Source organism: Mesoplodon mirus (assembly GCF_964341445.2).
Source record: "Mesoplodon mirus genome assembly, chromosome: 18".
NCBI classification, from domain to species: Eukaryota; Metazoa; Chordata; class Mammalia; order Artiodactyla; family Ziphiidae; genus Mesoplodon; species Mesoplodon mirus.
Window position 1 is genome coordinate 40,268,903 of NC_138994.1, and position 22,968 is coordinate 40,291,870.

The following is a 22,968-nucleotide window of genomic DNA, read 5'->3' on the forward strand; positions in this document are numbered from 1 at the left end:
CACTGGGAATCTGAGTTTGGAGGAAACAAAACTGGATAAAAGTACAATGCCCGTGACAGCCAACATTGTATAACTGGGCTGTATGAGGTTGTTTAGAAGGCAAAGGTTAAAAAGATGAGATTTTAAAAAATTACCCCCCGAGTTGATGCGCTGATTTGAATATAAGTACACGAGATACTAGAGTGAGGGGAAACACTGCAAAAAGGTCATCTATTTACACAAGAGTGATTTAAAGACATTATGATTTTCTTTACAAACAGATGTAAGAACAGGAATTATCCACTTTTTAAAAACTCTACATTCCAACCCTCCACTATTATTATGATCCACTGAACTGCCTGTATCAGGGCAGCCTTTTCCCCTCATTTGACTCTTGAAATAAACTTCCATCATTTCGTCGTCATCTGTGGCCCAGGCTCTCCTGAAAAGTCTCTGGGCACAAGTCCTAGGAGGGCAGGCTTTTGGCCTGCAATTAAAACTGAAACCACCAGAAACTAGAGCCCCTCCCCCGCCCAGGGGGCCCCAGGACCCCCTTCCCGCAGGTCAGTCGCTGTCGGACAGCGTCTCATACTGCGCGGAGAGCAGCGGGGCTGGCTCCCGATCCCATATCCTGCTCGGCTGGTGAGGGGTGGCGGGGCTGGCAGAGGTGGGTGCACAGGCGACGGGCGCACAGGCGACGGGCGCAGGGGGTGTGCTGCTGAGCATCCGCATGGTCAGGGGGTTGTAGGGGAACTGCGTGGAGCCTGCGGGAGAAGGAGGGTTAGGTTATACGCGTTCCGCTTCTGTTCTGGACAGTGGAACCCCCTAATGAGGCTGTAATGGAAGCGGTGTTCGAAGCAGCGCTAACCAAGGCACTGATGTCGGCTGCTTTCAGACTCTCAGCAGCTCCTCACCTGTCGAGGAAGGCCTGTCCTCCCAGGCCCAGCCTGGCGTCTGCCTGTGGTAATCCCCTTCTGAGTGCACAGAGGAGGCTGAGGAGGGCCGTTCAGCTCCCAAGTAGCCTTGCCCCGGGATAGGAGATTTCGATTTCCTGCTGTTTGACTTGCTGATCAGCTTTGGTTTGCAAACTCCTCCTAAAAGTGAAATAAATTATTAACTGCTGATATTTAGTAATTATGTTCTCAACTTTAAAATCTACCAAAATGCTGATGATTATCTAATGCTAAGTGAAGGAAGCAAAATGGTAGCATGAAGAATCCAAATCCTAGCGCCTAATGAAGTAAAAAAGTAATATTTAAAAGAAAGCCAGAATTTACTTAGAGCAGCTAAAGTCAAAAAGGGGTACGTCCTCATGCCATAAACTCAGAAACGTAATCAAGGAACTAGCATTTCTGGAACATCATTTCTTTCTTGGCCTTGGAGCACAGAAACTGCTTAAGGAAATGAAAGCTGGCTGACAAAGATCTTAAATCCTCACTTTCTCCTGCCCCACCAGTTTACAGAGGAGGAATAAAACTGTAGAACAGAAGCCCCTTCAGGGCACTACTGGACCTCAGCAGAGCTTGACAAGTCAAGGTGGCCCTTTCTGCTTCTCCAGGCTGTACAGCTGATGAACTCAGCAGAAGTTCACAGGAGTGGGAAGCCCCAAGTGGGCTCTAGAACAAAACGTTAAAAAGATCTCAGAAGAGAACAGAGTCCAGGTCACCAGCAAATGTTTTCCTCAGCCCTAGCAGAACAGTTTCACCCTGCCCCCAGTCCTTCGAGGTACAGAAAAAAGGAACAGAAAGCAACTTTGACCCCTCCAACTATCTGGAAAAAGAAGAAATGCAAATCCTTGATGATAAGGAAAAGAATATAATAAAGAAATGGGCGGGGGCAGGGAAGGTGATTCAAACACTAGAGAAAACTTCGGAATACATGAGGCCAGTTTAAGAAAGAAGCTCAAAGAATAGATAACCAAAATGAAAGGGGCGAAAGGGCTTAGGAAACAAAAGAACAGCAAGGGTCAGAATTGACACGAGGGAAAGGGAATTATTAGTGCAAAGGAAAAATTTGAGAGACAGTAAAAGCAACAGAAAAAGATCAAGATGACTAAAATAATTAGAAGGTTAACAGACAGAGAGAACAAAGACTATCCAGCAAAAAGGTAACTCTTTCTGAAATGGAGGGCCCCAAAAAGAAAGAAAATAACTAAGAGGAACATTTGATAGAACATTTCCCTGAATGCAGAAATCAACCTGAAGGGGCAAACACCCTCCTGTGATCAACAGGACGAGGAACACTAACACACTCATGATAAATTTATTGAAATCGAGGTAAAAAAAGGATTCTTTGGGCAGAGAGTCACTACCAAAAAAAGGTGGGGGGGAGACATCTGGTCTTATTTTTTATACAACAATGAATGCCAGAAAAAAGCCTAACAGTGTCTACGGGATGTTTTGAGAAAAGTACATGCTGAATATCATAACCTGCCAAGCCGCCGTCTCAAACATAAAGGCAGCAAGAAGACACTGTCGAGCATGCACCTCAGGATACAGCAGCCTTTTGGAGAAAACGGTGTGAAAACCTTACCAGAAACGCCATAATAGAAAGATTATGTAACCAGGATAACTGTATTTGTGTTTAAGTCACCAATACTACAACCTTAAAACACACTTAAAATCAATAAAAATCGGAAGATTAGAGCAGAGGTGGGAGACGGTGGCTCATCTTTTAGAGCAGGAAATAAATTCATACTGTCCTAAAATTAACATATATGTGTAAAAATAAATAACTAACCCCCCTAATCTCTTTATCTTTTTCTTAACCTTAGTGAGATCGTTTGTTTGACCATAACAGGAAAATAAACTAAACTTAAAATGTTACTGACCTTCAGGTAGTTTTTAAGGTATAAAAGATATTCTCAAAAGATTAAGAAAAAAGGTTATATATACATATATAAAGAGTAGAGTCCTGGTTTTTGTGTGCTTGCTTTTGATAGGATGCATAAAATTATCTCATTCCAATAAGCTGTCCTTTTATATAAACAACACTAGCTTTCTAGACCATGTGATCTGCTTTTTTTCCCTTACTCTATTCTGTGGCTTAAAATTCTTTTATACTGAGCCTGTCATTTTTATTATAATCGTAAGTTACTTTGATTCAAAAGCAGAATATGAAATTGCACTTGTATTACAATTACAATGTACGTGTACAGATAAGGACTAGATGCAAGCAAAAATAAACACTGATATGCTGGAGGGTGACTTTCTGGGTAAAAATTTTCATCCTTTTAAATTTCATATTACTAACATGTCTGAGCAGGTTAAAAAAAAAGACTTGGTTTAAGTAACTGAAACCTTCCGAGGTGACTATGAGCACATAAATGAAATCTCTTAGTGTCCGTTAGAACTTGGGGTATAAATTGGCTTTTTCTTGGGAAAGGCGGCAGAAGAGCACGGAAATGAGCCCTTTACCTGAATGAGGTGACGGGTCCCCTTCCTCTCTCCGGGCCTCACCACTGGTCACCACTGAGGTGCCAGCACCACCAGGCACCCCCCCCAGGGGCTGGGGCATGGCGACCCCGTGGTCCTCCACTTTGTCTTCAAAGCTCCCCATGAGCGCCTTCCGGATGATGTCCTCCAGCCCCAGGTTGCTGGCAGGGTCAGCAAAGGAATGACCTCGGGAGCTCACGGAGCCTGCAAAAGACGAGCACGACGCCTCTGCCTGATTCCAAGGGCAAGTTGGGAGACAGGAGCCCCCCCAGGACACGCAGCACCTGGCAAGGTGCCTACAACACAGAGCCCACACGGAGGCCGGCTAAGTCCAGCAAGCGTAACTCACAGGCAATGTGTTTTTCTTTGTTAAATCAGGCACCCACTTGTGTGAGAGTTACTCGAGGATGGCTTTCTTCTCTTTTTAGCTCTTTAATAGTTTTGATTCTCCTTCTTCATTTATCTTTTTTTTTTTTTTTTTTTTTTGCGGTACGTGGGCCTCTCACTGTTGTGGCCTCTCCCATTGCGGAGCACAGGCTCCAGATGCGCAGACTCAGCGGCCATGGCTCACAGGCCCAGCCACTCCGCGGCATGTGGGATCTTCCCGGACTGGGGCACGAACCCGTGTCCCCTGCATCGGCAGGCGGACTGCGCCACCAGGGAAGCCCCTTCATTTATCTTTTCAACAAGTACTTACTGAATCTCAACTCATTATTTACCGCCACTGACTCCCTCCCTCCCTGACTAAATGATGAGCTTTCCTGGAGCAGTTTCCTGTATGCAGTCGGTATTCAATACCTATTTGCTGGACCGACTGCTACTGTACCAGTTTCCTATTGGCAAACAATGTCTTTTGAATCTTACCTGAGGTGGTGACTGCCGGCAGGTTAAAGATCTCAGTTCCTGGCTGAGCAGCTGCTGTATTTAAACAAACATTCAAGTTAATTGAGATGTGATAATCACATACATCGAAAGAGATATAGCCTCAAAAAAAAATCCTACAATAAAATTAACCTTCTTATTTTCCATGATCTCAACTTTATTTTTCACCCATTAAGTGAAGATAAAGTGAAAGAAAAAAATTTTTTTTAAAGAAATCAGAAAGTAAGAAATCAGAACAGGAGTACTATAATATAGCCCAGGAAGGAAAGGAACTTTTGCAGTGCTGGAGAAAACACACAGAGGGAAAAGCTGCCCTCAGAACAGGAACCCAGGCTCGCTGGGGAAGAGACGGTGACTCTAAGAAGACCCTGCAAATATCCGAGTTTGAGATTAGATCGGGGGGAAAGGTGCCCTGTGAACGGCATGAACACGTGACCACGTGTGTCCCTGCCGTGGTTACCTGGAAACTTTTTTTTTGATCCCAGGATGAGATAAGATTCTGCCTGTTGGTTCTGTTCATTCCTGCTAACTGTGCATTTTGTCATTTGCTCAGCTTGAATGACAACAGCTGGGACAACCTGGGAGCTACTTGTAAAGCACTGTGCCAGAAATAGAAGGAATTTGGGAACATAAACGGTGTTTTCATCACGTCTTCCAACTCGATGCTGAGACTTTGAAAGAGAAAGAATGTAGGAAGTAAAGTGGGTGGCTATAAACAAGCGGTGTCCCAGAGAAGAATGTGCAGTTTCGGGCAAGACCCCAGAAGGGGGGCCCGTCCGTGCAGATGGGGAGCGCATGCAAGCCCAGACGCTGACTTCTGGGATCAGGGAAAACTGTCCGGGCGGGAGGAGGAAGCTCCAGGAAGACTGCACAGCAGGGACCACACGGTACAGGCTCCTCACAGGTCAGGAAATGGTAGATGAACTGAACTTGAAATAGCACAGGGTGGTAGGCCCAGCCTGGTAGTTACCACAAAACCTGGGGAATAGGACTCATTCATTTCACAAATATTTACTGAGCGATTATTTGGCTGAATAATAAAATCACCTTCATATTGATCAAAAAATGGTCATATGAAGACAATTTCATACTGTTCAACCAACGATAACACTAAGGTACTGGACTTAAAATGCACCCCTTCACCTGTGGAGCTCACAGGTCAGCGGGGTACTTTCTGAGGCCATCAGGTCAATCACCTGGGGAGCTTAGTAAAGTGCCGGTTTCTGAGGTTCCTGCAGCCCCATAGGCACGTGTTTTAACAAGCCCTCCAGGTGACTGTGATGGGCAGTGAAGTTTGAGGGCCTCTGGTGTAAGACAGATGGGCAGACTTACGAGAGGACATGGTAATTACTCAGAAATGAGGGAAAGGCAGACAGGCACTTAGGAGCTGCTGAGGCTGACGTGACAGTAGGAGGAAGCAGCGTCGGGGTGAAGACCACGGACAGCGCCCGGGGAGAGTGATTTGTGGAGCCTCGTGAGGGAACCGTGGAGGAGGAGGGGGAGGACCAGAGGCCTCTGTGTGGAGGGCTAGCATGGGAAGTCATTTTAAACATTCAAAGAGCCAGTAAGACGTTCAGGAAGCAATGAGGGCAGCAAAGATGTGTAAGTAGAGCTTAGTAGAAAAAGCTGAACTCCAGATACAAGTTTGGGAGTTTTTAGCACATAGTGCAAACCGCCCGAGTGGATGAAATGACTCAGAGAATACAGTGCAAGAGGAGAAACTGGAAAACCAGCATCCAAGAGCCAGGTAAAGCAAGACCTAGCTTCTAAGGAGACATAAGAAATGGTCAAAGAAGTAGAGAAGAAAACAGGAGAAAGCAGTACCTGAAAGCCAAGAGAAGAAAGTATTTCTGGAAGAGGGAAGTGGGTCACTAATGTCAACAGCGGCAGAGAGATGAGATAAAGCAAGTTTCAAAGCATGAAGTTTTTTGCAGAGTAAAGGCACTGATGTCCTCGGTGGGAGCCCTGAGGTGAAGTGAAGCTGTCTTGGTTGCCCAGGGCTTGGATTTCTCAGTTCTACTTCCTGGTGAGAACCCAATGTGCCTGGAGTCCCACGAGCCCACTGGTTCCTTAGTACAACCCTTTAATTGTCCCTTTCCACAATCAGAAATCCCAAACTAAAGCAAATTTTGTTAGTACTTGCCTTACGACATTAATAAAATTTACCTTGTTAGATATTTGTATCAATATACATTTTCACAGAGTAGAGACCACCTGTCATTCTCAAAGCACCCAACAGAGCACCCTGCTCGATAAATGATTATCGAATTAATGGATGACCGAGCTACTGCCTAAGGACAATGGAAAACATTAGAAGAGAGAAGAAAAATATAAAGTAGGCTTCTTCAATTCATACAGAGCATTTTCCTATCAAGAAGAATTTCTTCCTGAAGAAGAAGAAAGAAAGAAAATCTGTAAGCCTGAGGGCAACTCTGGTCAGCCTTCTAAAGTATTTCTTTTAGACGATTTGTTGCCATTTAAAAAGTGAATCTAGTAATCAAGAGCTAGGATAGCTACACAAACAACAAGTGACACTGTGCTCTTTTTTTCTCTGGGACATTTGGCCTTTATCAATCATGAAGTGTCACAGATCCAAACACACCTCCACCTGGCAGTTTATAGCAGGTAGCCCAGAAATAAAGCAGACTGTAGGAGGCCTGGATTCTACAGGGCATCCCACACAGCTTCTGCATCACTGGATACACGTGAGGAAAGGACCACGAGTAAGCCTGGGTGATGGCACGAGTGCTGAAAACAGCGGGCACGTGCATATCCACCCTAAGGAAAGGCTTGGATGCCCCAGAGCTCTATCCCAGTGGACATTTACCAGCGGCCTGGGTGAGGACGCCGAGTGCAGAACTACTGGAAGCATGGGCTCTGGCGCTGGAATTCCTGAGTCTGAACCACAGCCCAAATCACTAGTTATGTAACTTGTAACAGTTAGGAAACCCCCGTCTCAGCTTCCTCATCTACAAAGCAGAGATGGTTCCAGCACGTGGTGTGCAGGGTTTGCTATGAAGATGACAGGAGTCCACACGTATTCCCGCTTAGAACGGAGCCTGGAGCACAGCAGTGCTGCACGTGGAGCTGCAGCGGCTGCCGCTCCTGATGCTGGCACCGTCCTAGGTGGCGGGTCTAGCAGATCTGCACGCCACCCACAAAGACACTGGCAGGGCAGAAAAGGAGCCAGCACAGAGGGCCTCGTCCCATGCTTGGTGGGAGGGACACAGAAGGACAGCAAGGGGAGGCTCAAGGGCAGCTCATCTCAGGAGACTTTATCTGTACCGACATTAAGTGCATTGGAACTTAACAGCACATAGGTTGTCAAAAAACCCTAATACGACCCCAGACCCCCTTAAAATGATGAATGTGGTGTGGGTCCTACCACAGTACTCAGACCTACTGAAAGGCTAAGCCGAATAAAGCGTTTTTCATGAAGAACACTTGGGATGGCAGGAATGCTCAGAACCAGGCCACCTGATGGACAACCACTGAATCGGGGGTGCGTGTAAAGAAAAGACTGGAAGGGCATGACCTGTCTGCAGACAGCTGAGACGGCCCGCATGGAGGAAACGCGGACCAGGGCAGCAAACGCTGGAGGGCTAATCCCACCCCACATGAGAAACAAACGTCCTAGACCCGGCACTTGTTCCGAGGGAAAATGGAGGGCTGAGGAAGGAGGCAAGTGCTTGCTCCCTAACAGGAGATCCTCTCGTGCCCACAGACATTTGGGAAGGAGCTTCAGGATCTGCTGTGCTTGGACAGATGCCTGTAAGAGCCTTCGAACTCAAGGATTACACGAGAGGCAACACTGGAGACACCATTATTACTGCATATTTTATTGGGGTTCATGAAGGAAATCCCACTTACCCATGTCAGAGTCACCTCCACCAGAGGAGTTCAACTTACGAAAGATCTCCTGCTTCTTTGACTTAACCATGGGTGAGGTGTTCTCCAGCTTGGTGAAGAAGGAAGGCAAGTAGCTCATACTCCCTGGTGATCGGGAATCACTCCTGCTGGGGACAGTTAGCGTGTCACCAGTCATGCGCTCCTGCCCCGCCCATCCCAGTACCAGGCCGAGTCCCTCCCCATCTGTGCTGACAGCCTAGGGACAGCGTGTGACCAAAAGCCAGTGAGGACATCACATCTGAGGACACAAGGATGACATCAAAAAACGAGGACTGGAATAGAGATAATCTAGAACCAAGATTCTTAACAAAGAATGAATGGACCTTAATAGGAACACTGGTCACGACTCTGTCTGATCAACAGCACAGGCACTGAGATATTTAGGGTTACTGTGTAAGCTGGGAACTATTTTACTAGCAGAATTACTTTGAAGTACAATAAAATTGTAACTACTAGCACACCTGCCTATAAAATAGCAAGCACTCACACCTAAGCAACAATTAGACTTGAACAGAATAGCTACAATGTAGAAAAAAGTTACCTATTTGATTGTTTTCAAGCCTGCGACCAGTTGAGCTGAGTTTCACATAAAGACTTCCTTTCATATTTCATTGGCAGCTTCCTATACTAACACATTTAGAAAAACAAGTTTCCTCCACCAGTGCAGGACTACCCAGGATCTAACTAGTGCCAGAGACGGTAACAGAGAACATATGGAAAGGTGCTGATGATTTAATCTGGTCCATCACTCAAACATGAGAACACCTACTGTATCCAAGAAAGACAAAGAAAAATGACTAAGACCTGGTCTCTGTCCTCAGAAAACTCACAAGCTTAGGGGAAACACGTAAACGTATAATTAAATTTAACATCATTCCCTTTCCAAAAATGGATTTTGTCCTCATTTCCTTGAAAGGTACCAACCTCTATTTGGTTGCCTATTAATATATACAATAAGTAAATAACTATGACACATTGTTAAGAAATGCACTAACGGTTTGGAGTGAGACAGACCTTGGTCTAAAGCTGGACTCCCTCTTACTTTATTTGATCACCAGCAAATCAGAGCATCAGGGGAGGGTGTTCCACACCAAGAAAACAGCACGAGTTCAGATGAGGGAACTCAGGGCACAGGGAGGGAAGCATGAGGGTGGAGCGGCAGCAAGTGGGGTGAGGAGCATGCACCTGGCCACAGAGAAATTCAGTGCCACGCTCGTGACCAAGTAAGTGCTCGAGTCCACTTGAGTTCTAGACAGATTGCTGGTGGAAGTGGACCAGGCAGGGGCCAAGTCAAAGGCGTCTAAACCAAATGGGAATAAGAATCTAATAATTCCTAGGGTTGGGTTAGGGTCAGAAACTGCGAAGAGAACACACGGTAAACAGCCCAGCCCAGGGGCTCACTGTGACCCCCTTCCACTCACAGCCCAGACGCCGGGTGCCTAGCAAGCACTCAAGTGGAGTTCAGCGGCCACACAGAAATCTTTTAAAAATAAGATCTAGGATGACTTAACTTCAAGAAGAGTAATGAACAATTATGTTCTATGACCTATTTAAATATTACAATTTTTTCATTAAAATCCAATGGCATTAGGTCACTAGGAAAACAGAAACAAAACGATCCTCCTGACACATGACCCGGAAGAGGAAAAACACACTGACTTCAGGAAAACGAAAGGCACGCAGTGCGCGCACAGGCACCTCTGCTCCGCGGGCTCGGCTCCACGCTGGGCCAGGAGCAGCACGCTGTCCTGTTTCTCGTGCACGACCGGAACCTGGGGTGGGGAGATGGGCTCGTAGGGCTCGCTAGAGACGTGACTCCTCTCTGGGGACTTTCCAGGCCTGATACTGGAACATACAAAACATTAGACAGTCTTCCCAGGGCTCACCTGCGGCTTACCCTGAACAGGAACTGGTTACCTCATTACTTCAGTCATTTCAAGGACCAAGAGTTGGCAATACGTATCAGAAAAAAAGTGGCCTCATATACTCACTCTGTACCTAGTTATTCTGAAAAAGTCTGTTACTGTTGCTTCATCCAGGTACACGGAGTCACATGACAGACAGTGCCGGGGACAGGCCGCAGCCCGGGCTCTGTGGGGAGGTCACTGCCCAGCACCGGACCCCTTGTGCCCCTGGCCAGCTACTCAACTGAGCCCTCCAGGGTCTTGTTGCTGATTTCGAGCCAGGACCTACCAGGTTACTTCCCCATTAAGTTAAAAGACAAAGGACTTGAGCGCCACACTGACACCTACAATTTAATGTTCTTCCTCTGGACACCATGTTGTAAGGATGGTGTGAGATAAACACTGTTAGGGCCCAAAAGAGTTTTTGGTTTAGAAACTGTACATATTAAAAGCCATCTGTGACCTTTAATAGCTGCTTTTATTACTATTATAGATAAGTATAATTATATATATGTATTATTTGTCATTTCTTTCCCCAATCTCACCCCATCCAATTCTTAGAGGTGGCCATTTTTGACCATTTTTCTTTTAGTTCTTTGGTGGGCACCTCTAAATCATCTAAATAATCAATCTTATACCTTTCTTGATGTATCAGAACTTGAAACAGTATCTATCAGTTTCCTTCCATGAAAGATGAAGAGCTTGACTACCTTCTCTATGTTGTTGCCCATTTTATTTTAATCTGTAGTTTGTCTACTTTAACTGTATATGTAGCATACTCAGCCATTTTTATGTGATTTACAGCATTTAAATTCTGTTCTAAAACTCTAGAAAAACTCCTCTGTGTTTTGCTCATTGACTGAAAAATCAGTTAATGGTGTTTTACAACACTATGGATTTTGTAAACATTTTAAACTGTAAAACCAGGTAATCCGACTAAAACCAATGAAAGAAATGTAACATTCCTCATTCACATGTACAGGTGTAGGGCTTCCCTGGTGGCGCAGTGGTTGAGAGTCCGCCTGCCGATGTGGGGGACACGGGTTCATGCCCCGGTCCGGGAAGATCCCATATGCCGCAGAGCGGCTGGGCCCGTGGGCCATGGCCGCTGAGCCTGCGCGTCCGGAGCCCGTGCTCCGCAGCAGGAGAGGCCACAACAGTGAGAGGCCCGCATACCGCAAAAAAAAAAAAAAAAAAAAAAAAAAAATGTACAGGTGTAGTGATGCAGAAATTACAAGTGAAAAGTCAAAAGGATTTTCTTTTCAAAAATGCCATCAACTGCTCAAAATCTATGTAGTACTTCGTATCAAGAATGTACCATGAATGACTCTGCTATAGCTTTCTGTTATTTGATAACAAGTTCTCTTCTTTGGTTTTTTTGTCTTTGTTAAAAGAGAATGGGTTTTCATCTTATCCTTAAGATCATCCAGCTTCTTGAAATGATTATGTCATTTGAAATTTGTTTCAAAACAACCCAGTCTGAGGGTAGGGCAAGTGGGGATAAAATGAAACAAACTGGTCCTATGCTGAGGATCTTGAAGGTGGGCGATGGATGCACGGTGGCATCTTACACTGTCCTCTCTACTTCTGTGTGTTCAAAAAGTCCCACAATAAAGTTGTTTTTTCCCAAATGAGCACATTCAGCTTCTTAAATAAGTTATTCTTCCTCCCTATGTTCTCTGCTAACTTGGGGGGTCGGAAGGCAGACTGGAGAACCACCTCTGCTGCAAACTGAATTGTGGCTTCTGCTGCTCTGGGTCATCTACCCCTCTGTGTGTCTTCCAGATCTTTGCAGAATCTTTGACCTGCTGACACCCCAGTCTTGTTCTCAGTATTTTTATGAACTTCATGAACGTTCATGCTGCTCTACATCAACTCACATGCCCCAACACTTAGTCTACTACCTTGAACGAACAGCCCTGCGTCCATTTTTTAAGCTTCCAAATGCAGAGCACTGGGGGAGAAGACATGCTCTTCACCACGTAGCCCTGCATATAAACGTGTTTCCTCTCGTGGTGCCTCTCTTGGCCTCACTTTCATTATTTAATGTCAGCTTCCTAAACATCTGAACATTCTTAGGATTCTGAAGAACCAGGCAAAGTGTCCCGACATTACCACCAAACCACACATTCTTCCTGTCTTTGCAAACCCACAGAGTAGAGCAATCAACTTGTGAATACATAATAAAAAGGTATAGGACCAAACTGCCCAGTAGACATCCCAAGAATAATATACAGAGGAAAAACCCTCATTTACACTTTCCAGGGAATGAACGTAAAATAACTTTAGGTATAAGAAATGAATCTCCTAACTTGGAGATACAAACTGTTTTACTGTTGGGAAATTTACATATGGCTTAAAATAAAGACCATACCTTCCCCTGGATTTGTCCACAAGATTTTCTGGAGAGACCCTTGAACCTGGTCTTTGATGGTGAAGAGACTGAGACTGGGATTCTGGGCTGTAACGGTTTGATGTTTTAGTCCTCACGGGTGTAGACACCAAAGCAGACGGTGAATTTTGGAATGTAGAAGTAGGAGGCTGCTGGGGAGGCTGTGAGGGAACTTGATTTCTAGCAAAATCTTGCGTGATAATTTGCTGTGCGTGAGAGAAGAAGGAATTAGTTAGAGCCATTGAGTACTTTCAAAAAAGTGTAGTGTAAAAAAATGTAGACAACTTTATTGTGATTCTACGTGAAATGTGCCTCCTACTTGATCTTTAAAAAAAAAAAAAACTAGTAAGAGTGAGAAACTTACACAGATGTGATCAGCAAGTGTGATGAGTCGGTGTGTCCTGGGCACCTGCCCCACCCCCTCAGCCTGAGAAGATGGGGGCGGCGGTGGCTGCGGGGAGGGCGACTCCGGCTGCGGCCGATAGTGGTGCAGCGGTCCTTCGTACTGCCTGCAGGCTTCGTCTAACGGGGACAGACAGATGTCTTACTCCAGGGAGGCCCGCCTTTCACTCATGAGCAAAGGTTAAACATAACGCAGAGAAACACATGGAAGGGAATTCATATCTTAATTTTGAAGAAAAAATATTTATTCACTGAGAGAAATCAGAAGACTAGCAAACAAAACTAATATCAACTGTTATCATTAAAATATACACAAAAAAGTCATCAATAATGGCTTAAAAACTGTTTTCCATTAGAGCAGTTTTAAAAGTTTTACATGTTTCTAGACTCATACAAGATTACTCTCAAACAAAACGAGCTATTTCTTAACGTGCTCTGGACAGGCAAGAAGAAGGAAATGTGAAAACACGCAAAGACCCACTTTCTGCCTGGCTCGCCTTCACGACCTCCGGCTGGTAGGCCTGCAGCCTCTCGGGGGGCGGCGCAGGGGAGCTGGCAGGGCTTATCACCTCAATGGCGTCGCCAGGTGTTTCATACCGGTGAGAAGATACTTGAAGAAAAGAAAAGAATCTATTTTAAAACTAATCCTATGAAAAGTCTCGGAAGTCCAAGCTCTTCAAACCTATTGGCAAATTTTCAGGTTTTACTCTGAGAAATGTTCAATGGCACCTCAGGTCAATGGAAAAAACAAAACAAAACAACGAGGTCAATGCATGGTGTCAAAGGTCAGTAGGCGCTTCCTCGGACTCCTAATCCTGGCAGGGTATGGAGTTTCCTGAAAGTCTGTGGGCTCTAAGACCTTTAGGTGAGGCAGAACAGAAACAGAGCTTGACGTACTCCTGGGGGCTGGAAAAGAAAATCACCAGGAAACTAATCAGAAGGGATTAAACCAACGAGAGAGTAGATGTCAACAGTCCACTGTTTCCAGTCGTTTCCATTCTGTGGGACAGTCAGCTCTTCTTTACCAGGACGACTTTAAAGCTGTAGATTAAGTAACATCACATAATGATTTTCTCAAATCACTGAGTACGCTGACAAAAATTTCTCCCACTTTTTAGCACCACGTTACACTGTGAAGATAAACAAATGGTAGGGAATGTCTGCAGGGAAGCAAATCACTCCGTTGGGTTAGCAGAAAGGGAGGATGCACATGCCAGGGAAGGGCCCTTCTACGATGCGGTTCCCAAGGAAACTGAGGGTCTATGCAGTAGGGGTCCAGGTACTTTTCTCAGTCCTGCCATGGCCTGAGAGCCGAGAATGGGGGCGTCGGGGGGCTGTGACCTCCTGCTCAGGAACCTTCTGACTCGCGAGTGCTGTGTGCACCTTTGGGTGCACTGAAGCACCTGAGGAAACGGTCAGAGGCCCAAAGGGTGTATGACCCTGGCCAGATCAGCAAGCGTGGCCAGGCGATGATGGGTCCTGGACACAGGCAGAAGGTGGGAATGAACTCTGCTACTGGACCACCACCCACTCCTCCAGCCTCATCTCAACAGCCCTCTCCTGCCCCCCACCAGGCCACGGAAGCTGCAGTAACCTGGGTCTAGTACACTCAGGACAGAAACCTGTTAACGGGGGTGGAAATTATCTTTGGAGAACTAAAATAAGTCACTATATTCAAAGTAACTGATACTGCTCTGCAGTGGGTATTCATCACTGTTCACGAGCCAGCATCCTCCTAATCTGCTCCCCACATCCAGCGCGCAGTCACGGGAGGCCTGGCACCACTCGGAGCCACTGTTCCTGATGCCTGAAGGGGGCTGGGAGGCTCTGGAGAGGAAAAACCGGAGGGCACGCCGGCAACTGCGAAGAGCCTGTGGGCTTCACGCAAGGAACTGACTCAGTGATGAAAAGATAAACACTCAGAAAAGGAGCCAGACTCTCTGCTCTCAGACATTCTGTGACGCAAACTGAAAAGAAGTGTTGTCGGGCGATTAGCGAGCATTCGACAGGCCCCAGGCTGGGTCACCACATGAGTGCTGGTGACTTCCCTCCAGAAGGCCTGGTCGTAGAACTAGGGATCTTCCAGATTTCCTGCATGGGTAATACCTACTGGGCTGATTTTCATAGTCCAAGCTAAAGGATGTCTTTCATTTACACAACAGGCTACCAAGCTGCCCCCCACTTGTCTCCAGAAACCTCAGCAATGGGGTATTTACCCAAATAGGTTACGACTAGGCATGGAACTGACTAAACTAAACAACAGTGCACTGCATGCTGGTGCACAGGGCCCACAGGTCACTGTCTCTGACTCTACTCAGTTCATTACTGGAAATGAGAGGTTACTACGTATGGTTAAATTACTTCAGTATTAATGGATACTCGTTTAAATACTGGCCTGTTCCTTCAGGAATTCTATATAGAATTTAGGCTGTAGTTAAAAATAAATTTAAAGTAACTTTTCTAGCATTTTACTGTAGATCTGTGAATTCTTACACTTAACAGGGTAGATATCAAAGTGACTAACCAGACTTGGTCAAAATCCAACTTGCAAGAAATGCCAATTACCAATAATAATAATTACCAACAAGGTGGTCTCGCTTTTTAAAAAATCTATCTTAGAAAAAGAACACTAGAGGCTTTGGAGTATCGGCCTAAGTACTGAATCCCATCCTAGGAAACGTTTCTTGAGGAATGAGGCCTCGGTAGCGCTGCGCTTGATGACACACCCGTCACCTTCCAGAGCCTGAAGATGTTAGTGGGCTCCGCCTCTATCTCCCTTCCAACCTTATCCCACAAAGGGCATGGCTTCTCATGGAAAACACCTTGACAGGTACACTTAAGACACTCTGATATTTAAAGAGTCATAATAGCAGAAGAGACACTTTGCACCCCTAACCCACAAAACCTTTCCATTACATTTACTACCAAGATTAGAATTTCTTTACACCGTATGGTTCTGCTTTCCCTAAAGAATCATGTAATTCCGTACTCAGTACCACAGTGCGAGGTCGGGTTGAGATACATACAGCTACCGGAAGAGTCTGAACTCTGGGAGCCACGTTCCCTTGCATCCTTGTCCGAGGCAATCTGCCGGGTGATGATCACGTCTATGAAGTTAGCTGCGGTAATGGTAGTCTTCCCTCGGGTCCTTAGCTCCTCCTCATATCTGGACTTTGGAGGCGGCCCTCTCTCTTTCCCAGCCTCAGAGTAAACTACTGCAGAAGGAGGCTGGGGCTTGCCACTCGGCAGGGCTGCAGGAGTGTACGGACACTGCCCGGGTCTCTTCTCCGCCTCCAGGCTTTTCTGCTCTAGCTGCTGCTCGCTAACTGCTGCTGACCTGCTCCTCAAATTCTCTTCTAACCTGGCAGCTTCATGCTTACTCTCTTTTGTTTTGGACACGTCCATCTGGGGAGCAGACGCTGCGGCGTCCACAAGAGCAGCCAGGGCGTCCGCAGCAGTATTGTAACGGGAGGCCGGCAGGCCCTGGCTGATGGATGGGCCCCCAGCAGGCAGCGGCCTAAAAATAAAACCAAACCAAAGGTCTGTGAAGGGGAGACTCTCTCCCGGGGGCAGGGGGTGGGGGTGGAAGGGAGGGAGGGGAGTGTGTGTGTGTTGGCGGGGCGGGGGGGACGGACGGACTGCAACAAACACAGTGTGCAGCAGGAGGAAACGTCACTCTCCTTAGACTACTGCAGTCACAGATTTAAAGGCGTGTGTGCAGAAGATGGGGAGTTCTGGTCCAAATGTACACAGAGACCTACATGATCCGTAGCTGTGCGCTCGGGTCCAAAGGTGTGATCACGCTGGTTCCGTTGGTTCCCTGGAAAACGCTGGGTCTCTGCTGCAGCAGGGTCTCCTGAGCTCTGACTGAAGGAGACGGGGAGCGAACATAGCCGTGGCTGCTGGGCCGGCCGGGCTGTTCTGAGCCTGCAGGGCAGAGGGACAAAGAAACAAGCCATAAGGAAGAGGCTGGACGGCATCACTGGGGGATGGTTGCCTTCCTAATATTCCTAAATAGGAGAAAGGAAAACACGGGAAGAAACTTGCTACCCTGCTTTCTGGCCTTTCTAGAAATAAATTCTGTAAGGGTTTTCCAATAAAGATGCAATAAAACCACACTAGTAATTTGAAACAAAATCATCAGCTACCATTTACTGTCATTTCCATTTTGGTGACAAGTTTCTATCTTGAATCCAAAGAGAAATAAAAATAACACCAATAATGAAGCACTAACACAAATCAGATAAGTTCGTTTCTCAGATTTTTCCTCAAACTCTGGCGTGTTTCTCATTTCCAAACTCAAGTTTGCAACAACTATCTAAGTATCATAATGCAAATAATGCACATCTGCTGCAGCAGGGCCTGAGACTGCCCACCCAGCTGCAGCTCTGCAGCTCCCTCCGCTTGGCCGAGGCTCTTCCACAGCAAAGCTCCTTCACTCACAGGGTCTCAGGTTCCCCCTCTTCACCCTCTCCCCCACCTCCTGGGGTTCTCGGCCTCACCCTGACTTTCCTACTGGAGCCAGCAGCTCTAGCAAACACCCCTGTCTTCACTTCAGAGCAGGCGCCTAGCACAGCCTTCTGAGCAATTTTCTCCCTTCTGACCTCACACCGGTACTGAGTGCCCTGCAGGGCACATTCCTAGAAGTGGGGTTACTATTTCCGTTTTTACATCTCTGAAGAAGCTACCCCTATTTACACTGCCATTGACAATGTGTAAGAATCAGTGTTTCTTCACACACCTCAACACAGGATATTTATCGACCTTTCAAATGTCTGATGGAGAAAAATGGTACTTTATTGACTTAAATATGCATGCTATCCATCAGTGAGATCACAAACATTTTTAAGGCACAGTTTCCTAAAAATCACGTATGAGTTCCACTTGGCTTTCTTTAATTAAATCAATCCCCATGGGGCCTCCCTGGTGGCGCAAGTGGTTGAGAGTCCGCCTGCCGATGCAGGGGATACGGGTTCGTGCCCCGGTCTGGGAGGATCCCATATGCCGCGGAGCGGCTGGGCCCGTGAGCCATGGCCGCTGGGCCTGCGCGTCCGGAGCCTGTGCTCCGCAGCGGGGGAGGCCACGGCAGTGAGAGGCCCGCATACCGCAAAAAGGAAAAAAAAAAAAAAAAAAAAAAAAAAAAAAAAAAATCAATCCCCATGGTTTCTATACAATCAACATATAATCAATATTATGGTGCTACCTCACGATTCATTAAAGCATCTACTATGGTCAGACACTTAGTGATTCTTTAAATTATATACAGACAACAGGTTACATCTAAACGTACGTAGGCTTTGCAACCATTGACTTGTTTGAGGTAAATCCCCAGGAATGGTATGAGGAAGTCAGGGGTGACCGCTGGCCTTGGCCCCTCCTCAATCCAGGGGGTCTGTCGGCTGTGGCCGCGGGAACGTGACACCCTCTGGGTCCGCAGCAACCTCTCAGGCGGGTCTCTGGCCCCCTGTGCCCCCCCGCCCCCTCTGCCCCCACCTCTAGCAGCCCTCCCAGGAACATCTCGGGACAGACCTGCTCCTCCGTGCACACCTGCCCCCCGATATCTTGTTCAAGCCAGACTCTCCACTCTCAGTCAGCATCTCTGTGCTCTGTCTGTTCTCCTAAGTACTGATCTGAGTATCTGACAACATGGACATGATCAATGGTTTGATTTCACAGAATATAAAATGACAACTACGCCGTGGATAAGAATACATCTTCCAAAGACACGTCAGATTAGCTACGGCCAAAACAATCACTATCACTTTGTTTTCACTAATCCTGCTCTATCTGAAGTGCAGACCAATCTTGTCTCTCACCTCTTCCTCAACCCCCATTATCCAGTTATTGTGAAGTCCTTTTGATTCACCTTAACAGTATTCATCCAAGCACCTCCTTTCTGGCCATTCCCAGTGTCAACCTATCTCAGGAGACACAGGGACGACACACATGGTCTCACTGTCCTCCTGGCACCAGCCCACACCCGCCTCCTGGGTTCTAACCCATCTCAAGCTGCTCCCGTGCAAATGCCCCTCTGATCACACCACCTGCCTCCTGCACTGGACCGTAATTCACACCGTCACACAGCCTGCTAACCATGCTGTCCACTCTTCCTTCACCGCCAGCTCCACAAGACACCCGTCTTCACTGGTCTCCTGTGAGCCTTCGCCCGGGCGACTTTCGGCTTCAGTGAGCCCTGTGCCCAGTCTCTGCAGACCCAACTGCTGGGACCAAATGCCCATGACCTCTGCGCCACTGCAGCCCGCACAGCACCTCCACTTCAGTGCCATCACCGCCTTCTGCCTGGTAACTCTTGGTTGCGAGGTCGCCCCGTCACCCGCTGCCGCATGAGCCTGAGGCCTCCCACCCACCTGGCCGCAGGTAGAGATCCGAGGAGGCTGCGGCGAGGCGCTCCCGCTCCTTCTCCCGCTCCCGCTCTCTTTCAGCGTTTGCCGCAGCAGCGAGGTGTGTCGAGTGTCCTGGAAAACACACAAACCTGCAACTTGAGGACAAAACGTCAACGTACAAGTGCGTCAAACAAGTTTTACATTCTCAAGTGACTGAAAGATTTTCAGAAAGTTCCAAAGCTGAACTGTAGGAAGTGTGTCTTATTAGGAGTCTCGAGTGACTTCAGAGCATGACACAGGCTCCCAAGATCTCTCCCGAGTATCTAGGGACAGATGGCGCAAAGGAACGATAACTAATATTAAATGGAAAACTGCAGACCAAATGCAGGAAAAGGACCCCAAACACCTCCAAGGGCTCTGCTGCCAGCACATGAGCACGTTGTCCACACCAGCAAGGGGTGAGCGCAGACCCACCTGGAGACATGGACGCAGAGTTGTACGGCCGGGGAGGGAAGGTGACCTGTGTTCCAGGAATGTAAGTGATTCTGTCCATGGGGGGAGTGCTTGTTCCCCCTGGATGAGGCACTAAAATTGCCGGGGGCATATTGGTCAGGTCGATGATTCCTATTCAAAAGAAATACAACAGAATTATGTTTTATTTGTTATTCTAAAGATACAGAACTACACCTGGCTTTTTAATTTTGTTTATCTCTAAAACCCAATGATAATTTGCACACAGTAAGACCATCTCCATCTAGAGAAGGATATGAAGTACTGCACCCCACACCAGCACCCAAAGACATGGACAGAGGAAAGAGGGAGGGAGAGGAAAGAGGGAGGGAGACTGGTGAGACCATGGCTTCAAACCCCGAGCACACTGGTCTGGTTTCAATACTTCAGTGTTGCCAAAACAGCCCATCTCAACGGATCACTTTGTTTGCCTTCCTGGGCTAATGGCTATGGAGAGAAGGAACGGCCTTTTCTTTCTTTCCATCATCCACCCGCCAAGCATTTATCAGAGTGCCTAGGAAACCCTGGGCGCACAAGCTCGAGTCTGCAAAGGCACACACCCCTGGTTGCTGGGTACGGAAGGCCCAGCTGCTGCTCCCGGGGGGACAGCCCTCTGGCCACGTCCGGGCGCAGGCCCACTTGCATCTGCTGTGAGGTTATGTAGTCGTTGAGGATCGTCTGCCGCGTGTTCTCCATCGCATAGAGCTGATACTGACTGGGGTAACCTGGAGTTGGTGACAGCTGTCTCTGGAACAGGTAAGCAGCAGCTGCTGAGGGAGAGGAGAGAGAGAGGCGTCTAGTTTAGTCTGGGTAGAATGCATCTGCCAAACATCACCCACAGAAAACGTAAGGAAAAAAACCATCTGCTGAGCTATGTACACAATCAACTTCTAGCTGTCATGGGGCCGGGGGTCGGGGGAATACAGGATTTTGGTGGATTCTTTTTAGGCCCTGACATATCAGCAACGTGAATATAAATATTCTAATGTCAGACGTAATGGAAAGGGGGAAGACAGACTAGACAAAACAAGAGTATTAAGCTTTTTACCACTAGAACAGTAGCTAAAAAAAATTCTCCAGTAGTTTCATTTTCAATCTCTGACGTGGAACTTTATTAGATTTTTCACCTGAAGTCTCCAGAAGTTGTGTTTGAAAATAAAATTATTTTTTATAGTACCGATCATCTAATACAACTAAATGGAAATATGTGTGAAAACACTTTGTAACAGATAGTAAATCTACTTTTCTGGGGGTAAGAATGATTAGTCTACTAGCATTTAATTAGCGTGTCTGTTTAAAGCAGAGATTAGCCAGCAAAGGGCCAGGTGGTCAGCATTTGAGGCTCTGTGGACCATTCCGTCGTACCAACTCAACTCTGCCATTACAGTGTGAGAGCAGCCAGACAAAATATAAAGACAGGTGTGGCTGTGTTCTAATAAAACTTTATTTGTACAAACAGGCAGCAGCAGGATCTGGCCTGAGGCTGTAGTTGTTCTGACCCTAGGTTAGAGCGTGACACAGATGCCAGGAAGCTGGAGGTGTGGTAATGAGCAGAACACACACAACTTAGTGCTGTATGTCAATTCTATCCCAATAAAACTGGAATAAAAGAAGATAATGCCTCTATCCTCAAAACATTGATCATCCAGCTCAAGCTCAAAAATGGCAAGCAAATGAAACTACTATGAAATAAAGGATTATGATAAACACTAAATGAAAGTAAAAACTTTTGCTTCTGTCTGAGAGCTTGAAGGAACTATCATATATATATATATATGTATGTTCTCCCTAGGAGAACAAACGACAAGCTTTCGGGAGTGTCTGCGTCCCCTTCCTCTAGAACTCCCAGCTGAATCTGTCAGCTGACTGTGTGAGTGGGAACTTGTGCCTCGGTTCTGGAGGCAGACAGGCCCTGAAGAACCAGGTGTGGGCTCCTCTGAAACTGAACGTTCTCAAGCGACAACGTGATGGTACTGACATCACGACAGCCCAGCAAAGACTATGCACCAACCTGCTGATGGGACTCCTTTCCCTGTGCAGAGTCCACTGCCCGGTGCCCCCAGCATCACCGTGCCCAGTGCGGGCTGCTCTCTAGAAAACCTACACGCTTCTACACCGACCAAAGCCATGTTTACTCAAAGTCAGTGGTGTCTGTTCAGAAGTTCCTTCCAGCTGTACTTGCTACTGTAATTGTGTAACTTAATGAAAAAATCTGTAAATCTTTGAGAGAAGAACAAAAAAAGTGGTTTCTCCAGAAACTAAGCTGACTGCTTTGGAAAGATTCAATATAGAAGCTGAATTAGGTATGGACTAGATAATTTTAAAAGACTGGGAAAAAATCTAGAAGGATTCTGTATTTAGATTGCTTTGAAGTGTCTTTAAATTCTAACTTCACTTAAAGAACCAAACCTGGAGATGTATCATTTATACAAGAGAGGCAGTGGTGAGGTTTAATCAGTGGCCCCTGACCTGAGATCAGAACACTGGTGAATGCATGTCTCTGTTGTAAATTGAAACATTTAACATATCCATGTGTCATTTAAAAACAGTTCTTCACATTAACCCACTTTTCCAATCAGCTTAACCAAATGCCATCAGACAAGAGAGCTTTCCACATACCTAGTATTTTTAGTTCTTTAAGGGGTGCTGGTAATATTCTGTGTCTTGATCTGAGAGCTGGTTACATGGGGTGTATAGTTTGTGAAAATTCACTGAACTATATACACTAATGACACACGCAACTGTCTGCGGACTGTACCTTAATAAACAGAAAGTCTAGAAAGGCACACAGGTATGTTATTTCTTTGCTTTCAGTTATTACTACACATGGTGCTTACCAGGATCTAGAGCCCGGTGGAACGGCATGGCTGGGTCCAGATGTGTGGGCAGATGGCTCCGGTAAACCTCCCCTGGGGCACTGCCCCTGTGGTGCGCCTCAAAAGGGCTGTGGCTCACTGCAGGGTCTACCCCAGGAACTGGAGACTTCGCTGTGATGCTTTCCCTCTGGGTAGGGGTCAGTGTCGATTTCCTTTCATGACTGGTAGACTTGCTAGAAGAAATCGTAACTGCAAGAAAAAAAAAAGGGGCCAACACCACAAATTCTTAAGCAAACTTGTTAATGTTCATTTCTCAACCACTCAAATACAGACCATATTCGTATAGTATTTTGATCTTCTCTTCCCACTAAACATGTAACAGTAATCTTGCAGAAT

At 46.5% G+C, this 22,968-nt stretch overlaps 1 protein-coding gene across 16 annotated transcripts in view; it reads right to left on the minus strand.

Moving 5' to 3' along the window:
- Window positions 1-183: 183 nt before the first annotated feature.
- NCOR1 (nuclear receptor corepressor 1) overlaps window positions 184-22,968 on the minus strand; it is a gene marked incomplete at its 3' end in the record, with an annotated part of 146,190 nt that continues 123,405 nt past the window's right edge. For 11 of the 16 annotated variants that reach the window (XM_082602808.1, XM_082602803.1, XM_082602814.1 and 8 more), the window contains 15 exons: window positions 22,594-22,821; window positions 20,317-20,526; window positions 19,721-19,870; window positions 19,271-19,378; window positions 16,664-16,829; window positions 15,929-16,419; window positions 13,384-13,512; window positions 12,865-13,022; window positions 12,483-12,706; window positions 9,903-10,049; window positions 8,166-8,308; window positions 4,278-4,331; window positions 3,396-3,617; window positions 894-1,073; window positions 184-743 (listed from right to left, as the gene is read on the minus strand). In XM_082602808.1, the coding sequence (XP_082458934.1) occupies window positions 544-743; window positions 894-1,073; window positions 3,396-3,617; window positions 4,278-4,331; window positions 8,166-8,308; window positions 9,903-10,049; window positions 12,483-12,706; window positions 12,865-13,022; window positions 13,384-13,512; window positions 15,929-16,419; window positions 16,664-16,829; window positions 19,271-19,378; window positions 19,721-19,870; window positions 20,317-20,526; window positions 22,594-22,821 (2,810 nt within the window). The remainder of the gene's footprint in view (window positions 744-893; window positions 1,074-3,395; window positions 3,618-4,277; window positions 4,332-8,165; window positions 8,309-9,902; window positions 10,050-12,482; window positions 12,707-12,864; window positions 13,023-13,383; window positions 13,513-15,928; window positions 16,420-16,663; window positions 16,830-19,270; window positions 19,379-19,720; window positions 19,871-20,316; window positions 20,527-22,593; window positions 22,822-22,968) is intronic. The other 5 variants (XM_082602799.1, XM_082602811.1, XM_082602805.1 and 2 more) reach the window with 3 other exon arrangements.